The sequence below is a fragment of the Helianthus annuus genome, chromosome 4 (genome assembly GCF_002127325.2).
Source record: "Helianthus annuus cultivar XRQ/B chromosome 4, HanXRQr2.0-SUNRISE, whole genome shotgun sequence".
Classification (NCBI taxonomy): Eukaryota; Viridiplantae; Streptophyta; class Magnoliopsida; order Asterales; family Asteraceae; genus Helianthus; species Helianthus annuus.
The window spans coordinates 18,333,008-18,352,480 of NC_035436.2; the positions used below are offsets into that span (position 1 = coordinate 18,333,008).

The 19,473-nt window shown below is 35.5% G+C and overlaps 1 protein-coding gene across 6 annotated transcripts; it reads left to right on the forward strand.

Moving 5' to 3' along the window:
- The first annotated feature begins 342 nt into the window (after positions 1 to 342).
- LOC110935888 (3-hydroxyisobutyryl-CoA hydrolase 1) lies at positions 343 to 5,213 on the forward strand. 6 transcript variants are annotated; one of them, XR_004892163.1, is made up of 12 exons: positions 343 to 478; positions 573 to 1,034; positions 1,132 to 1,352; positions 1,674 to 1,713; positions 1,832 to 1,882; positions 1,998 to 2,082; positions 2,270 to 2,355; positions 3,058 to 3,153; positions 3,482 to 3,543; positions 3,626 to 3,815; positions 3,972 to 4,060; positions 4,460 to 5,209. XR_004892163.1 is itself a non-coding variant. In XM_035989785.1 (9 exons), exons 2-8 carry the CDS (start codon positions 1,333 to 1,335, stop codon positions 3,497 to 3,499), a joined length of 396 nt encoding a protein of 131 aa, XP_035845678.1. In that variant the 5' UTR covers positions 485 to 1,034; positions 1,132 to 1,332; the 3' UTR covers positions 3,500 to 3,543; positions 3,626 to 5,209. The 6 variants fall into 6 exon arrangements, 3 of the variants coding, with proteins under 3 accessions (XP_035845678.1, XP_035845679.1, XP_022033925.1); XR_004892164.1 differs by having other exon boundaries at positions 956 to 1,034; XR_004892162.1 differs by lacking the exon at positions 343 to 478 and having other exon boundaries at positions 485 to 1,034; positions 1,132 to 1,213; positions 1,315 to 1,352.
- The last annotated feature ends 14,260 nt before the right edge of the window (positions 5,214 to 19,473 follow it).

Below are 19,473 nucleotides of genomic sequence, written 5' to 3' on the forward strand. Positions count from 1 at the left end.
GGTAACAAAGAAGGGGCTAACACCCCTTTCCGCGCTCCCATGTAGCGTGCACAGTCTTAGGATATTATCTCTTATGGACATTGAAATTTTCTTAGTGTTACTTGTAGAAAGAAATATTTTGGTAGCATATTTATTATACTATACATTTAAAAATAATAACTCTTTAATATTAATGTGAAACGGTGAAAGGGTAATCCATAACTTTTTACATTAAATAGAGGTTTAATTACATCTATTATATATAATAAATGTGTTAAATTTTGCTGATGTGTCAAGCTATCAGGCCACTAAATTTTGCTTTTTGGCGGGAAAATCCCGTCCACTTTTCTTTGACACGGGATCCGAAATAATTCGGGTCGGAATATGGGTCAAGCATGACTAATAATGGATCCTTTATATTTCTTTTCAATGCCGCTCCACCACAATTAGGGTTTCTTCTTCTTTGTCTTCGATCTCTCTGCTACTCCTCCATGTAAAGGTAAGATTTAGACAATTAATCAACCATCATTCTCGGTTAATTCAAGGTTTTCTTACTATTATTTTCTTTGGTTTGTATATCTCATACTTTTCAGTGGATCCGTGTTGTCATCTAAATTATGTGTTGAGTTTTCTTTCAATCAGCATTCATATGCTAAATTCATTTGTAATCGATTAAGCAAAGTTTCTGTCTGATAAAGATTCGTGAATCTGTGAAGCAAAATTATGTGAATCGATGAATTGAAATTGCAACAAATCTTCGAGCTCAGATTTTGGATATAGATTGTTGATAGCCATTGTTATAGGTTTAGGTTCAGTAAAAGGGTCAGTTCATAGTTTTTCATGTTCTTACGAGCACCAAAGTTTTTTCACCTATTTATCTTTTTAACAATCTGTTTTTGATTGTTTGTGTATATATGATCTGAACTGGTGTGCACGATGATTAATCTGCAAAACCCACTTATTTTGCTGGAAAAAGGTGGCTTCATATGAATATTAGTGTTTTTGATTATTCAAAACCTTAAATTTGTCACCAAGCGCTTGCAACATCTATTTAGGTAATCTTTCATTGTGTGAATTCGGTAATCTGTAGTTGGTTTATTACATTTGGGCACATGGAGTATGCATTTGATTTGTTGAATCTGATGTTATTAGGTTGCACACAAGTTGCTCGATAAAATGCTTGAATGAAGTTTTATTCTCACATTGGTTACATTCAAGTGTATGCCACCATAAGGTAAAATACTACCAATTCTTACCTGAATAAAAGCTTATCAACAGGTAAATCAATTTTTATTTATTTAGTACAATATCATTTTTATTCTTTTTCTCATTAAGGGTCGCAACGGATCAGGCATGTGGAAATTCAACAGAAGGTGACACATCAGTTTTATCAGTTTAAAAAGAGAGACTGTGATGTCTTTATTATGTTGATATTTAGGGGAAAACGGTTACTGATTGATTTCAAGGATTTCCTTCTTCTATGTTTTTTTTTTGTTCGTTATAATTGCTATATCTACTTTTTTGTCTACTAGATGTTGATTTTGATAGTAGATAAAAGTTATGAAACGACATCATTTGGATTTTTTTGTTTTTACACTTAATGATGGTTATTGCATCTGTTTATTATGTTGGGTTTTTGTTTTAAATTAGTTTGTTATAAAATATTGATGTGAAGATCGAGCTTTGTTTTGTAGTGGAAGTATGTTTCGGATACTTCAAAGGAATACAACCCAGGTTAGATTAGAAAACGGCATCTTTAAATAATCATATTAATATTGTAAGTACTTTATATGCTAATTAAGTAATAATCTACTTCTATCTACTTCTATGTAACCTGAGATCATACTTGAAGGTATCACTCATTGCAATACATGGTAGATTTCGAGTTGTTACAGATAATACGGTATGCCTCTTGCCATCAGCCATATATTTATGTATATTGTTTCATAAGGATGGTGAATCTTCTAAAAAGACATTCTTTTTCAAGATCAACAAATTTGATGGTATCATTTTTGCAGCTTTTTGCAATGCTGGAGACTGCATTAGGGTCATTCCCAGATGTAGGTGCATCTTATTACTTATCAAGACTACCTGGATTCTTCGGTAATTTGAGCTCGATTGTACTCTGATTGAGTCTTACGTTATACAATAAAAATTAATAATTTATATGTAAGAACTTTAAATTGGTAAATATCATATATCTGCAACATTTTGGGTGCTTACAATATTCATGGGCAATTTAAGTTGAATGCAGCACCCTATTTTGATATAATAGTTCATATTGTGGCAGGAGAATATGTGGGTCTTACGGGTGCAAGATTGGATGGTGCTGAAATGCTTGCATGTGGTCTTGCAACCCACTTCGTCCCGTTAGAGGTTCATTCTATTTTGATTTTCTAGATTTATTTCTCCATTCATCCCAAAATTGTTTTATTGCTCTCAATAGTCATTTTATTCGGCTCTTGAGCTTAAATATGCTATTTATGCTTGATTGACATGTATGTATTCTATCTGTGAACAAAAATTATCCTCATTAGAAGATGCATTATGCAAAGCAACTACAGGTGATCCAAAAATTATCAACAATATTATACTACATGACTTCTCAAACAAAAATCCTACGTTAAAAGAAAAGAGCCACTGTTTTCGGTATGTGTTTTTTTTTGGGGGGGGGGCTGCCATTCATGACTTCAGTTTTTTTGGTAACTGTGAGAATCCGTCAAGAAAACTCACTGGACCCCACCAATATGTAGCAGGTGCTTACAATTAAGTTTGCTACCGTATGCTGCAGGTTAAAAACCATTAATAGTTGTTTCTCTCGGAGAACTGTTGAGGAGATTATCTCTGCACTTGTAAGTTCCGTGAACAAAAAATGTACTCGTATCCTGTATTTTTTTGCATGAAAATAGGTTTTGTACTTTGGTAAAAATCTAGATTTCCTTTGAAAATCACAGCTTTTGGAAATTTCTTATTTTCCAATCTTTAAGGAATGAGTGGATAGTATTATATGGTATTATTTACTTTAAATCTAAATATATTTACTCGCCATTTAAAATAAAAGCGTTTCACTTTTGCCAGGAGGAGGGTGATAAAAACATGGATAACTGGATCTCATGGACTATCCAGGCCTTAAAGAAAGCATCACCAACAAGTCTCAAAATTTCTCTTCACTCTGTAAGTACTTACCATGCTCTTGATTTTATATATATTTAATACGTTCTCTTATAAACTCCACTATAAGCCAATCTTTATACAATAAGTGAGGTTCCTTCTTATGATATAACGTAAAGTTTTTTTTTAAGTGTATGATTGATATCGATTCTTTCATTTTTTTCTTCTTATTTCCTTGATTCGGATTAGATTTTTGTAAGGTCGGTATCGGTACGAACCGGTATATGAAAGTTAAAGCTGTTAGATTTTTGAGGGGGTGATACGCTGTTAAGGTTGTTTTGTTCTTATTTAGGGGTATATTTTTTTTTTTGAATATTTTACTAAATTACAGGTACATATACTGCTTTAAGAGCCGGTGTTTACCTTGAATCCGATATTTTACCACATCGTGAGGTCCGTTTTTCAACATTTTTTAAACAACCTTTTACTCATCTTATTCCATATAACTAAGTTGATGTAATTGAATATGCTACAGATTGATGCGGTTGACCCTAAAAGCCGACACAAGGGGAATCTCGAGACCGAGATCTTACTAGAGTCAAAAGGTGTCAACTACACTTCTATAAGACCCGTTTATATCTACGGCCCGTTGGACTACAACCCTGTCGAAGAGTGGATTTTTCATAGGTTGAAAGCGGGTCGACCCATCCCCATTCCCAAATCAGGTTTGCAAGTAACCCAACTCGGTCACATAAATGTTAGTAAAAGTGTAAAACTAATAATTAGTAGCAAGAGCTTGCGCTAAGGTAAATTTCTTTATAATTTTTGAAGCTTTAATCGAAAAATTTATAACAAGATATTTTACGATTTAATCTTGCAAGCTGGTGGATTCCCTGAGCCCGAGATCATTCACTATAATCCTAAGGAGTTCCATTACGGTAAAAAGAAAGCATTTCCATTCCAGGACCAGGTAAACACCAACTTATATATATGTGCGGAAAGTCAACCTTGTGTTTAACTTTTGTTATCGATATAAACATTGTTTGAACCTAATCATTCATTGGCAAGTTCTAAAATTTGAAACACGATAATCAATTTGCAAACACGATCGAAGACACGGGACACCCCTATACAATTTCGCAACATCATAATCCAGAGCTTATAAACGGGTCAATTCAAGTTTGACCAACCAGTCCTATAAGGTTTGGTGGTAGTTTTGACCCATTTACTTTTCTATGAGTTACTTTGGTTCATTTTAATCTCAAACTAATCAAACACAACAAATAAAAAAATTAACTAAAAAGAGTTGAGCGAGTCAAAAGTAACCCAAAGTGTTTTTAATGCATACTAACTCATTTTTTTAAACTAGGATTTCCCAATGATTGGCGTCATGGGAGGCGCGATTCCGATAGAACTTTTTGTTATGGAAGATCATGTACTGTATGAATTTCTAGGGCTTGCACGAGATGAAAATGAAGAACATGGGAGGCTATTTTTAGAGCGATTTAATATTTTTTTTTCACTAAACAATGTATTAATTTTTTTAAATCTTCTTATTTTAAGTAATTTGATGTAACTGAAACTTACAGTCTCTTTTATTGCCGAATGCACTTTTATATAAGATAACTTATTTTTATCTTTCAAATATGTGAACACATGGTTCAAACAAAGTATAGCTTGCACTCATTCAAAAATTGTAACAAGTTAACAATTTGGGTTTGCAAAAGCCTAAGTACAATTTGGGTCACTCAAATATGTGATACATTGATTAAAAGTCTTTTGCAAACCCAAAATTGTAACAAGTTAACAATTTGTTGACCACAAATCACAATTGCCAAGTGATGGCCTATACGACAACATACGTCATTACGTTGGACAAACACCTAGAGGTAGCTGATTGTGTTACTATTATTTTTTGCTTATCATTACCAAAACTAAAAAAACAAAATTTCTCATTGTTTTTCTTGGTTGTACACGAATCCAAGGTATCTTTATTTTGCTTAGAAAAATATCGTGTATTAAGAACCTTAGAATAATTTTTATATGTACACGAATCAGTTGAGAAATTCATGATTGGGAGCTACATTTTTCAGTTTAATGTAATTTAATATCTACATAAGTAACGGAACGTTTCTTTTATTTCAAGGTTCATGTTTAAATGTATTTTTTTTTCAAAAAATAAAAAAACATATCATTTCTCAACACACATATTCATAAAAAGATTTAAGGGTGTGTTGATGACTATTGAACCCGTATATTATTGTTGCTTTTGATTGTAATTTAAATTTTCCTACCCGGGTATCTACCCGGGGAATAACCTAGTTATTAATCTATACATATAATAAAGTAAACTAATGTGTGACACGTGTCATTCGTTGGAGACACCTATCTTTGGGTTTCCCACCTTTCTTTCATATTTATTTTCTAATAATTTATCTTCTAATTTGTAGATAATATTAAATAGAAAAAATGTTTATCTGATAATTATAACCCTTTTATTGAAATTTGAAAAGGGTTTCATGCTTTTTTGTAATACATGACTACATTATGTGTATAGATAAGCTTGAATATATATGTCAAAATTAATAATTATTCTTCAAAAATTTAGTAAAATCTATACTCTATATATACATTTAGAAAAATGTTAATAATTGCAAATAATACTAAATAGAAAAATGTTAATTGAATACAAAAAAAATATAGGATATCACAAATGTATATCGATTACTTAAATGAGTATACACATGCATGGGCGGTGATAAGGGTGTGCGGGGAGGACCACTGCACAGGGTCCCTAATTTCGAGGGGTATGTGTATTTTATAAAAAAAATCCGATATCTATGCTAATTTTTTTAAATAGCATAACAAACATGCTCTTAATGAGCCCAATACCCATTAGCATTAGCTTTTGGGCATGTTTGCCTAAGCTTTTTGAAACAAGTTATTGACTTATTGGCTTTTTGAAAAGTCATAAGCTACAAAATGATGTTTCGCAATATGGGTGTATGTGAGAGGAAAAAGTCAATAAGTCACTCTATATTGACTTTTCCAAAACGCCAATAAGTCTATAAGTTTTTTCAAAAAACATAACCAAACATGCTCTTAGACCATGTGTAGTGGTTAAACAAAATAATGCCCCCACCATGGGGCATTATTCGACACGTGGCAGTCCAGTCAGCATGGGGCGTTATTGCAAAAGTGGCGGCGTAGTGGGAATAATGCATGATAATGCCCCTTCCAATCATTAAACAAAAAAAAAAGCAAACTATTTTCTCATTGGTGGGTCAAACCCAGTCAACCATTTCACAAACCATGTTAGGCGTTTTATATATAATGCCCCACCAATTTTTTTTTTTCAAAAATAATGCCCTATGTAATGGGGAAGGGGGCGTTTTTTTGCTCTATAATGCCCTATAATGCCCCACTACACATGGTCTTAGTGAGCCAAATACCCATTTGATTTTAAAATTAAATAATAATATTAAAACATTACGGAAGAACATATTTTTTCGAGCTCAAACAGGGTACATGAATTCTCATAGACGACTCTGTACATATGTATGGGATTTTTTTTACTATTATTATTAGTTTCATTATTTATCAAATATATATAAATGTCTCGGTCCTTGATTTACATTTACAAGAAATATTTACTATATAGTTTAAATTGTTCAACACGTGTAATACACGGGGAACTAACCTTGTATTAAAATAATATAGATTAGGTGTTCATGCACCGTCCAAATTTAAACCAGTCTACTAGTTTGAAATATATGCGACCTAATTCATAGTTCAGTTTTAAAGGTTGACGGTTTATGATTGGAGCTTAAAATTGGTCGTGTAAATCGAACCAATCGTTTTAACACATACTATTTTTTTTTATTATATAGGAATTTAAAAAAAGTGTGCATATAATACTCATGAATTAATTTCATCATTTTTACAAATTTAATACAAAGTTATGCTTTTGAAAAAATTGTGTAAAACCGGTGAAAAATCAAAGCATAAATGATAAAACCTTGAAAACCGGTTGGTTCGGTTGACCCAACCAATCCGTCCGGTTTGGTTTGGTTTGTTTTTCTTTTTTTCAAAACCATAGTTAACAATTCGAACTAAATTTATCGTCATAACCAGCTTAACTGAGTTCTAAACAACCTAGATTAAACACTACTTAATTTATATTCAACACCGTAGACAACGAACACTTGTATCTGTATTATTATTCTGTATGTATATATTATTGTTATTTTTGTGAGAGGGTAAAAGGTTGGTGAAGGGACAAAGGTTATGTCATTGTGTCCATAAGTAAGCATCTCAACTAACAACGTACTACTCCATAAAGGAAGGTAAACACATGAAAAATGTGAGAAGTGTTGCCAAAATCTGTATTTCTTTTTTTTTCTTTGTCCTTTTTTATAAAATTTACAATTATAATAATATATCTTTCATATTATGATTATTAATTTATTATTAAGACTCAAATGCATTCTCTTGAAACCAAAACCCTTCAACAAACACGGAATAGGTTAGAGCTGCTCGGTTAATACATATTGGAATTTGCGACTCCACGCAAGGACTAGTAGTGTAAAGTTCTTTTTTGTTATTTCCGATCCGCCTGTGGATCTTTTTAGTACTTTCGGTATGTATATTCATTTTGAACTTTCGAACATTTGTACTTTGTAATATATAATTTATAATCCCAAGACTTCCGCTGTGTTATATGCGAATACCTGTTATCGATCGTCACGCATAAACCCTAAGTCCGGACCCACCGGGAAATCAGGGTGTGACATTTTACATGAATAATCTAAATTAATATTGTTGTAATTTTCATGACTTTTGTATTTATTTAATTAATTTCATTTTTTAGGTAACATGTTTATTTTATAATTAAAATTAAATTAAAATGAATTAATAAATACTAAATTGCGACAAGATGTGGTTCAACTGCATTAACACACCATGAGATTCGACTACAACTGATATCTCAAACAACTTTGAAGTATCTAAAGGGTTGGAAATGTAATCACTTATTATTTTTTCTTTAAAGGAATTGCAACAAAAAAAAAAAAAAAACCCCGACCTTGCAACGCGGGGAATCAGTTATAGTTTGTTTAAATTAAACAAGTCAAGACATGTCGACACCAACATGACATATTAATTAGACGAGTTAGATGGGACAACGAAAAAACTGATTGTTTTCATGTCGTGACCGTATCAACGAATTGTTTTCATGTCGTGACCGTATCAATTTTGAGTCGTCAACCGTAACCTATTTTGACACTATAATATTATCTATTTGATAAACATCTTCTTACACATATACTCCCATATAATTATACGTTAGCAAACATCCCATAAAAAATCTAAACGAAGCGCATATTGCTAAAAAATCAGATATAATGTATATCCAACTTATATATTTTTATGTACTCTCCTTTAGTTGTATATCGATATAAGGACATTAATTTCTTGACAAGACTACTCAAACGTAGATAATTACGAACAAATAAACAACCCATCAACAATTAGTTGAATAAAGACTTTTCGAAAACAAGTTGTTGGTTTATTTAGATAATAATAATGATATTAGAAGTTGACAAAGGTTTATTTAGATAATAATGATATTAGAAGTTGACAATTTATGATTATATAAATGGGAGGCTTAGAGTTGTCTTTATATAAGTGGGGCAAAAGTTTGTAACGCTGGAGGGTGTGGCATAAAGTCCCTCACGTCATATAGGGGGCTTTAAAACTTATTCCTTTAATTTGAATGCAATGGTTTAAAGCCCTCTCAACGTCATAGCGCCCCCTTATCTTGACCAAATGCCCGGATCAAGCCAAAAAATGGCCGTTAGCACGCTGGCGGAAGGACTATAGCGCCCCCCCCCCCCCCCCCAACAACGCCGGTATGATGGTTGGCGTCCCGGACGCTATAATTGGTGAGGTGGCAGCGTGGCGTTAAGCCAAACCCTGTGACCAAAATAATGGTATAATGCTTATCCTCGTGCAAGTTTTTTTTTCTTGATAGTCAAAGATACGTATGGTTTCATCTTAGCGTTTGGAGATTTGGAATATTAAAAAGATATTTTCATTTATATCGTTTATCACTTATCAGAATAACTTTTGAAATAAATGAAGATTGCTTAGTTTAATATAAAAACAAAGGTTCGTTATGGATCCCTTTTATGGCACGAAGTCACAAAGTGTGAGTTTTACTTTTTTAGCCCTTTTTTTCCTTTTCTTTTTGTATATTCCTTTTTTTTGCGATTAAAACTACTAATATGATATCATTCATTATATTTATTTTTCCCATTATTTGTAATTTATATTGTTATTATTAATATTACTACTATTATTAATATTATTGTTATTCAACTGTTATTATTAATATTGTAGTTTTAACACTTTCATTGATGCTTTAATACAGGAATCGTGAATGGGCGTACAAAAAACTCATACGTGAAATTGTGTAGGGATTTTTTGTGTTATCCGAACCAAATTACGTAGATTAGGTGTGCTAAAATTGGGGGATTAAATTACGTTCTTTGGTTAACTAATTTAAACATACCCTTACACATGCAATATTTTTTTTTTTTTTGAACGGCAAATTTGGATCACTAACGGATTACTGGAGTATCATCGTGCCACCAGCGAAACCACCCGATCATATCCATCATCACTAAGCATAATGCCTAAAGATGTGATTTCCTTATATATTCATGATAAAAACAATTCAATAGCTAAAGATGTGATATCCTGATATATTCATGGTAAAACAAATTAAAGAAATGTAACTAAATCTATTTTTTTTAATTAAACCTTGTTGATAAAAACAAACTAAAGAAATAGAACTTAATCTAATTTTTTAATTAAACCTTGTTTTTAAATAGTTGGTTGATGAAAACAAGTGGAACCCTTAATTTTCTACACAAGTTCTATGCTAGTTGGGTATGAGAGATTAGCACCAAGGCCTCACACTTTACCTTTCAAATCTCAACTTTGAAAAATAGCTTTCTTTGCCCTTCTTTATTTTTTTTAAAACCAAAATAATGATTACTAATTCTACATAAAACAAACTTTTTGAGCTCATGTGTTTCAATTTCAAATTTGGACCACAAATAGGTGTAGGGATGAGATGACTGATTTGCGACCTTTACATCTTTGACTAAACTTTGAGCTTAATCTTTATTGAATGAAAAAACAACGAAATATTCGAGTTTAAGTTGAATATTCCATCTAAAAAGCGTGTTTAAGCAGTTCATATACAAGAGTTCTTTTTGTTCGGTTAAAAGAAAAGACTATGTGTGTGTGTTTTAATTGGTTTAATTTATAACAATAATATTTCATGTTAACTCTTGTAGTTTAAAAGGTTAAGTTAGGTCTTACTCAGCAATTTTAACTTGTCCTTAAAATTTGCTTCTATTGATTATTTAAACATGATTAACATGTTTTTGACACTTGATTAGACCATCCGTCGTGGTTTAACTAAAAAGTGCACAAGAACATGTCACGTTATTGCTACATAGACAACAAGGTTTAACTAACCCCCCATGTGGTTTAACTATTAGTTATGTAAAAAAAGAAAAAAAAAGTAAAAAAATGTGTGTGTTTGCATGTGATTGGTGGAGGTGGTACACCCACCCAAAGTGTGGTGAGAGTGTTATACACTTAACGCCCCATGGGTGATGGTGGCGTTGAGGTTTGGTGGTGGAATCGTGGTTAAAATGGTGATGAAGTAACTGAGACAGAGGCGTACTTAAGTGAAGCCTTAGGCAAACGAGCATCCCCTTTATTAATTTTTATTGTGTATTTTGTAGAAAATAATTTTTATGTCTATCGTTACCCTTCTTAAGGTTGGGTACGTATTCACACCATTAACTAAATGAAAAATTAACTCAACCATAGAATGTGTATCTGCTTCATTTAAAAAAGAATTAGCAATCCACACTATATCGTTTAATATGATTTTAGTACTTTTTAAGAAACTATAGCCACTTATATATATTTTTAGGTAGAATAGATATTGTTGTCACCTAAATTTCTTTCTAATTAAGAAAACTCATATGATGAAAATACTCTCTAGCACACCTAATTATATATTTAGTATCATTCATATTAACAATGAAAACATTTCTGTGTATTATAACACAACTAGAAGGGTGTTCACGTGAGGTAACGGGAAACACAGACACTTTCAGAGTGTGTATTATTTGGTTGGTTTAGTTATTATCCTTAACCTAAACCGAAGTCATCGATTAGTCTACTTTATTAATCAATTGGTTTTTGATTAATCAGTTTGGTTTATTTAGTTAGATTGACGGGTTTTTTGGTTTGATTCGTTTAATTGCAGTTAATAGCCAAAACTAAACTTGGGCTAAAACTTTTGCTTAGAAATACTTCAAATTAAGATATAAATACATGAAATGGAAATATAAATACATAAAACGGAGGTATAAAATATGAAATAAATGAATTGAAGGTATAAAAACTATAAATATATGAAAATATGAATGGTTCAATTCGGTTATTTTTTTGTTAAACTAGGGTACAAAAACTCGATACCGGTCTTGGTTAATTGGTTTTCACATAATTCACTTTTTGGTTGATTTCAGTTTGGTTTCGTTTGTTTCGATTCGATCTATGTTAACGATTAAGTTATTACTCACCCTTAGACACTTTTAATCATGTAACATATCAATTTAAAAAAAACTATATGTAACACCTCGAAAATTTCGTCCAATAATGTCTTGACACGTGTCATAAGGTTCCGGTATGTGAAAACAAACTTTAGAGGGACTAAAAGTGACAAACAGTGAAAACTATGGAACGTAAGGGTCCAAAGTATCAACAATGGATAAATAGACTCTATGATAACCCTACATAATGTTCATAACCTTAAACGGATGGTTCATGGATCATACGACGCGGAAATTGCACAAAAGTGAGGAATTACAAACTATAGGGGCCAAAAGTGTCAACATATTGAATTTATACCTCTGAGTGAACTTTTGGCAGACCCGAAGCTTTTTAAAGCTAAAATATACTCACTAGAATATGTGGTAAAAATTCCGTGAAGTTTCGTCAACGTATGAGAAAGTTATGGCCAAAACCGTACTTAAAGGACTAAAAGCGTCAACGTCGAATTTCATGGCTTTTCGGTTAAGCGCAAGGTTATCCGTGGACATTACCATGTTGGTAAATGTCCCAAGGTTCTTAAAACCAAGTTTGGGGGTTTACGAGTCAAAATAAGCATCAAAACATCGCGTACGAAGGTCAGGGGCCAATTCTGCCAACAATTGAAAGTGCTGATCTGACCAAGGTCCCTTGCGGACCGTATAGCAGGGACCATACGGTCCGTATGGTCTGCCCAGTATCACAGTTTCGCGAATTAGTCTGATTTGGCCCGAATTTTGAGTTGGGAACAGCTCATATCACCTCCAAATGCTCCAATAATAGTCCATGCATGCCTATAACAACAGTAACCTCCCTTCAACCTCTGAATTTCCTCCATAAATCAGATTATTTCATTCATTTCTTGAGCACTTGTTGCAACAAAGAACTCCCAAACCTTCAAGAACTCTCAAGGCACTTCTGGAGCAATTCTGAACGACAAGGCTGACTCTAAGTGTTAACTAAGCTTCAATAGGACCTTTGTAAGCTTCTATATCAGTCTCTAATTCGTTCTTACTTTGATTATTAGTAAAAGTCAAAACCGTTGTTCTTGTAGTTTGACTTTCCGATTAAACGAGTTTTACTCTGTCATTTCTCAAATTGAAACCACTAATATGTTGGTATTTATGTGGGAAACAAACCCTCAAAAGGGTATTCTCTGATTCCCACTTTATGCATGCTAATTGTCGAGTCAAAGTTGTTTCTAAAAAGTCAACAGAAGTTGTTTTTGCAAAAATAAGCTTAAATGGTAATGTAGATGACATGAAATCCGTTTGATCATCAAAAATAGCTTCATAATGAATATAAGAATATGTTTTACCATGATCAACTCGACAATCTTTAGTATAAACCCGGATTGGAACCGAAAGTCTTATAAAACGACTTTTTCGTTGACTCTCGATTCGGATCCGTGCATGCATGTTTGAGATCTGTATTGGAGTGTATTTTAGACCACTTTTATTTTGGTTAAACTTTCTGGAATTTTTATATCTCGAGTCTATACTTAGCCGATTCATTTGCATGTTTCCAATTTATGCTTAAAGTTGACTATTTTGCTCTTTTTGATATAAAACGTGATTTTTGGAAAAGTGAAAGAGTAGAAATCTTTATTTCTAATATATAAACTTGCACCGAAAATTCGAGATCAGTTAGTGGTCCAGATTTTGAGTTATGGCCGATATCGTAAAACTATATCTTAAAGTTACATAAACGGCGCATTTAGCGTATAACCTATTTCAGGCCACGTTTTGGTATAAAACTTTTTACCCACTGATGTTATATAATATTTGGGGATTTTTGATGATTTTTATTTAATTTTTGGCTGATCGGATCATACGTCGCTAGGTCGATTCGGCTAATGCCGGTTTTGACCGTTTAAGCCATAAAATGAGTTTTATACATCCTTTTGACCCGAAACCTTTTTCTACTGATTTTATATGTTAAATAAATTATTTTGAGCATTCTGGAAATATAAAAATCTCAGCTTTCTTTTAAAAACCCGGAAACGGCTCTAAATCGCATTTTTAGCGTTTTTAACGCATAATAAGCGTTATACTCATTTTAAACATATAAGACTTATACCTACTGATGTGTTTAGTGTATTTTTATAAAATAACAGTAAGTATAAATATTTGAACTCAGATTTCCAGTTTTGGCATTGTTGGCCCTTGTGAAATTACTAAAATACCCCTACGGTGCATAGTTTGATTTTAAATAATGAGTTTCGTATACGGGTCATACCATACTGTTATTAGGGCTGTTCATTTTTATTCAAAACCCGGAACCCGACCCGAATTCAAAGCCACCCGAACCCGAATTAGCGAATACCCGAAAAACCCGAACCCGAGAAACCCGAACCTAACCAACCCGAACTTTAAATGGTTCGGTTATCGGGTCACTTTTTCCAGGCCAAAAACCCGAACAACCCGACCCGAAAAAACCCGAAACACGAAAACCGAAAAAATCCGAACATTTATTGTTTGTTTTCTTATAAAAGTGTTTGGATTTGGAGTCTTTAATAGACGGAACACTAAGTTTTGGGACTTTTGAATACTTTGATGATATTTTTAAAGTAACAATATGAATTTTGATTATATTTTGTAAAAAAAAAATTTATTTTCATTTTACATCTAAACCCGAAAACCGAATAACCCGACCCGAATTAACCCGAACCCGAATAACCCAAACCCGACTAACCTGAACTTTAAAATGGGTTGGTTATCGGGTCAAATTTTCCCAGAGAAAAACCCGAACAACCCGACCCGAAAAACCCGAAACCTGAAGAAAAAACCCGATGAACACCCCTAACTGTTATAATATATCAAATGAAGTATATTTACTGTATAAATCAGACCTGTAACTCAGATTTCCAATTTAACTCTTTTATAATCTTTTTAAATGACCAAAATGCCCTTCTAAGGCATAAATTGAGTTTAAAATCATTCGGGGCATAATAGAACATAACTTACTGATATTATATCATATTTAAAGCATATTATCTCAGGGAACTTGCATTTGACTCTTTTGGTTACCCGTAACGCCCTTTTTGCGTAAATTGACCAAAACGGGTCAAACGTTATCATTTTTATCTCAAAATCCAGAATGTATTTAGTATACCCATATTATACAAGTATTCAAACTTGTCGGGTCTAAATCACATTCTATCCGGTCCTTCGCTTAATCGTGCGCTTGTACCGTATCGTCCTTAAAACTAACCGGTCAAGCTTAGGCTTAAATAAAAGACCCGTTAGGAATCTAATAGGTTATTATAAACCTTTGTTCCAGATTAGGAGGCCCAGTAAAAGCTACCTACACTTACCATTTGTGATTCATACTTGCTCAGGTAAATACATTTTGACTTATTTTCCCTATACGGGCTTGGGGTACGGTATATAGAATACCGCTTGATCGAGCGCACAAATCCTGCGCCTTGGGTGTACAGTCTTGAATAGTTTGTGCGACTCGTTTAAACAGTCTTGTCTTACTTTAGGCTTTGGGGGGTTATTGACCGTGTCCCGGATATCCTTGGCATTATCTTACGAGATGGCCACGACCAGAGCACGGGGTGTAGGCGTACACCCGACGTGTATAACTCTTTAATGTGGTGTGTCATTTAATCTTTAGCCCGGACAGCAGATCCCGGGCCACCAAAAGTACGAGTACATGTAATTCGTTCACAAGTTTATATTGCATAATTATCCCAAGTTAATAAAAATATTTATGCCTTGTGCAATTAAATCAATTTTCAATCATTTTCAAAATGAGTCAGTTGATTTGTATTTACCAGTGTAAACTGACGTATCTTTCCCAAAAGGTTAAGTGCAGGTACTATACGAACTAGGCTGGCTGTTTCCTAAGAGCGTCCACTATAGTCTCGCAAGCTCGGACGACAAATAAACTGTTGAACAATTTATCATTTTTATTTGATCCTCCTGTGGATCCGTTTCAACTACTTATGATGTTTGTTATGTCATTTTAATTAAAGTTGAAATGTATCTATTCTGCTTCCGCTGTGCATTATTATATTGTGTTGTTTGTCTATGACGATACCAACCACGTCACTGTACCCCACACCGGGCCCACCGGTGACACGTGGAGATCGGGGTGTGACATGTTGGTATCAGAGCCAACACTGAGTGAATTAAACACTAGCCTTTTGTGTTTGATCTCAGTTACACAATTGCACATTCCTCGATTTTCGAGTCTAGACAAAGAACTTAGGAAATGTTCAAATTTCGTTTATTTTTATTTTCATTTTCTAACTTTGTCTCATATATATATCTTTGTTGTGCAACTTGTTTGATTTTTGACAGGTTCACCATGCCGCCACGTATGCGAGGACGAGGAGGATTCGCCACATCACATGACCACGAGGCAGGGCCTTCGCACAGGCGAGCCCCATCAGCATCGCACAACACTGCTGCCCATGATCTTTGGAGATCATTTGCTGAACCAGCCAGGCACTCAGTGTCACTGAGTACCTCACCATCCCTACCTCACTCCTTTGGGCCACATTCTGAAAATGGGCCCCACGACTCCCATGGATCTTTCATTCGATTACACCAGTCACCTCACCACTACCCAGCACCAGTTTATCAGGGCCTGTATAACCCTGATGCTTTCTTGGATGAACCAGTGGGTCATAACCCACTAGGACCTGAAGACCACTTCTCTGGTGGTAACGAGATGGAGGTCGACGAGGACACTGACCCTTCCCTGCCGCCGTCCGGCGCCTAACCATCCCATTGAGATATCGGATGGGTCACCATACAGGGGATCACCATTCAATGGTGTTGACAGCTACGAGGAGAGGTTTAAGCAGCACGAGTGGTTTTATACCCCCAGCCACCACAACTCTCCCATGCACCAGTCTTACCACGGTTCTCCCGTGCATTCGCAGCACCACTCTCAGCAGCAGCAGCTTCAGCAGCCGCCTTTGCAGCAGGACCCATCTGAGGCCTTTTGGCGCGACGTGATTACTCCGTCGCCACCACCACCACCGGTTTTACCTCCTCCGCCTCAGAGGCCAAGGAGGAACGCGCGTATGTCTACGCGAGGAGGGATTCGCATTGCCACCCCTCGACATTCAGGTAGCGGCGACTACTCGCCGCTCCACGAGAAGTCAGAGATGGGAGAATCTCAGAATTCCGTCTCAGAGGTTACTTCTGCGACTATTGCGCCACTACCGCCGCAGAACTTTGGAGAGCCCATCCCTGCGTATGCTAGCGCAGCACAGTTCAACCCTTTCGAGCCGACTTTTCCTCCCGGTTATGATTATACGGGAGATCCCTACTGGTTAGCCTCAGGCTACAACCCTCTCAACCAGGAGAGTGCTTTTGGAGGTCCCTGGGCTACGGGACAATCAGCTTTTGGATTCCCACCGCAGGGATACCAGCAGCCGCAGCCTCCGCAGCCACCGCAGTATCAGCCACCGCCGCCGGCGCCGATGATGTCGCCACCGCAAGTCCAAGAAATCCTGCAAGGGATACACGACGTGCGACGGGAATTGCAAAATGATCGCCGACACAACCGCGGTATGTTCAAGAAGATGGTTGACCTGATTAAGGGTAAGAGTAAGAAGGATTATTAAATCCTTTGTTGTTAGCTCACTTACTCATGTCCCTGCGTGGACATTTATTCCTGTATTCTACCCCTGCGTGGGTATATTTCTCTTGTTCTACCCCTGCGTGGGTATGTTGTTTCTGTTAACCCCTGCGTGGGTTTTGTCTTTTGTTTGTTTTGTTTGTTGTTATTCAGTTTAGCCCCTGCGTGGGCATGTTATTTGAGAAAAGTCCCGTTTAGGGCAAAAGTTGTACTAGTCTACTTTTATTTAAAATGGTTAATTTAAGTTTTTCATTTTATCTATGTGCATGAATATAATATTCAAATAAATGAAAAATATCAATCATTATTTTAATTTACCATTTTAATAAGAATCTTAAAAAGGTAAAACCTAGCTTGAATGTCTTATTAAAAGGCCTGGCCAATATGGTAAAACCTGGTTAAAAGGATTCAAGTCTCTGTTAACATCTGTGAACATGTTAACATTCTTGGCTAAGCGTGATCTGTAAAATCACACAAGCCACCCTTTTAATAAATTATCTACAGATTATATCTGTGTACAAGTCTGATTATGACTTGATGCCTACGGGTTATGACTATGTCATGTAAAACAAAAAGGCAGTTGTGGTCTATGACTCCCTGCCAAGTATAGGGTTATTTGTTTAATTATACAATGCTAATCCTATAAAAATCTAAATTTATAATTTAGAAGTTGTCCGAAGTGACTAGGCCTATTGTGCCAATATATATATTTCATTCCATAATATAGTTGCTAATAAAAGCCCTGAATGAAATTAAATAAATTAACTATTGTGATTTTTAATATCATGGTTAATAAATCGTCTAGAACGATAATACTGTTAGGTTTCTAAATAAGACCTTGTCCTTTTATGTAGCTTAAAGCTACATGGCTAAATCGGAGGAGACCAACAGTCATTCTGGAGAACACCCAGATGATACAAAGATTCACGTCACTGGTGCGGAACTGCAAGCACTGGTTGAAAACGCTGTTGCCAAAGCTATGGATAGGCAATTCAGAGAATCTAGCGGGACTCGGAGTAGGACCCGAACTGTAACGCACGTCAAGCCCAAGACTCATTCAGAGGCTCATAGTAAGCCACCTTCTAAGAAGAATGAGCCGAAGAAGGATGAGGGGGATAATCACTCCTCCAACCACAGCAGTATTCCTAAGCAAGAAATCAAGCTGAAGCATGATACGCACAGCAAGTCCTGTACGTACAAGTATTTCGTTTCATGCAAACCCAGGGATTTTACTGGGGAAAAAGGGGCAGTTGACTGCATGACATGGATTGATGAGATGGATACAGTTGTTGACATCAGCGGGTGTGCTGATAGGGACGTTGTGAAGTACGTGTCTCAGTCATTCAAGGGAGATGCTCTAGCATGGTGGAAGTCTCTTCTACAAGCTGCCGGTAAGGCCGCTCTGTACAGCTTGACATGGGATCAGTTTGTAGCCCTGGTCAAAGAGAATTTCTGCCCGCAGCACGAGGTCGAAAGGATTGAGTCGGATTTCGTATCCCTGGTAATGAAGAACCTCGATTGTCAGGCATATCTCACTACATTCAACACCTTATCTCGATTAGTGCCGTATTTGGTGACCCCGGAGCCGCGTAGGATTGCCCGATTTATTGGGGGTCTGGCACCAGAGATCAAGGCGAGCGTTAAGTCATCAAGGCCTACGACATTCAGATCAGTTCTGATCTATCCCTCTCACTCACTCAAGATGTAGTCAGATTAAGAGCTATGAAGAGCTCAGAAGAAAACAAAAGGAAACGTGAGGATGACACCTCACGAAGATCTGAGAAACGACACAGAGGGAACAACGACCATAAGAAAGGGTCGGGATTCAAGAAAGGAGATCAGTCGGGTGAAAAACCCAGATGCCAGACCTGCAAGAGACACCATTTTGGGAAATGTCGTCTGGAAGCGAAATCTCAGTCTCAAGAAAGGCGATGTGGAATCTGCAAGTCCACGGACCATAAAGCCTTGGATTGCAAGAAGCTTAAGGATGCAACTTGTTTTGGTTGCAACGAGGAAGGGCACATCCGGCCAAATTGCCCAAAGAATGCAAAGAAAGCTAACGACGGAAAGAAGACTAATGCGAGAGTCTTCAGAATAGACGCCAAG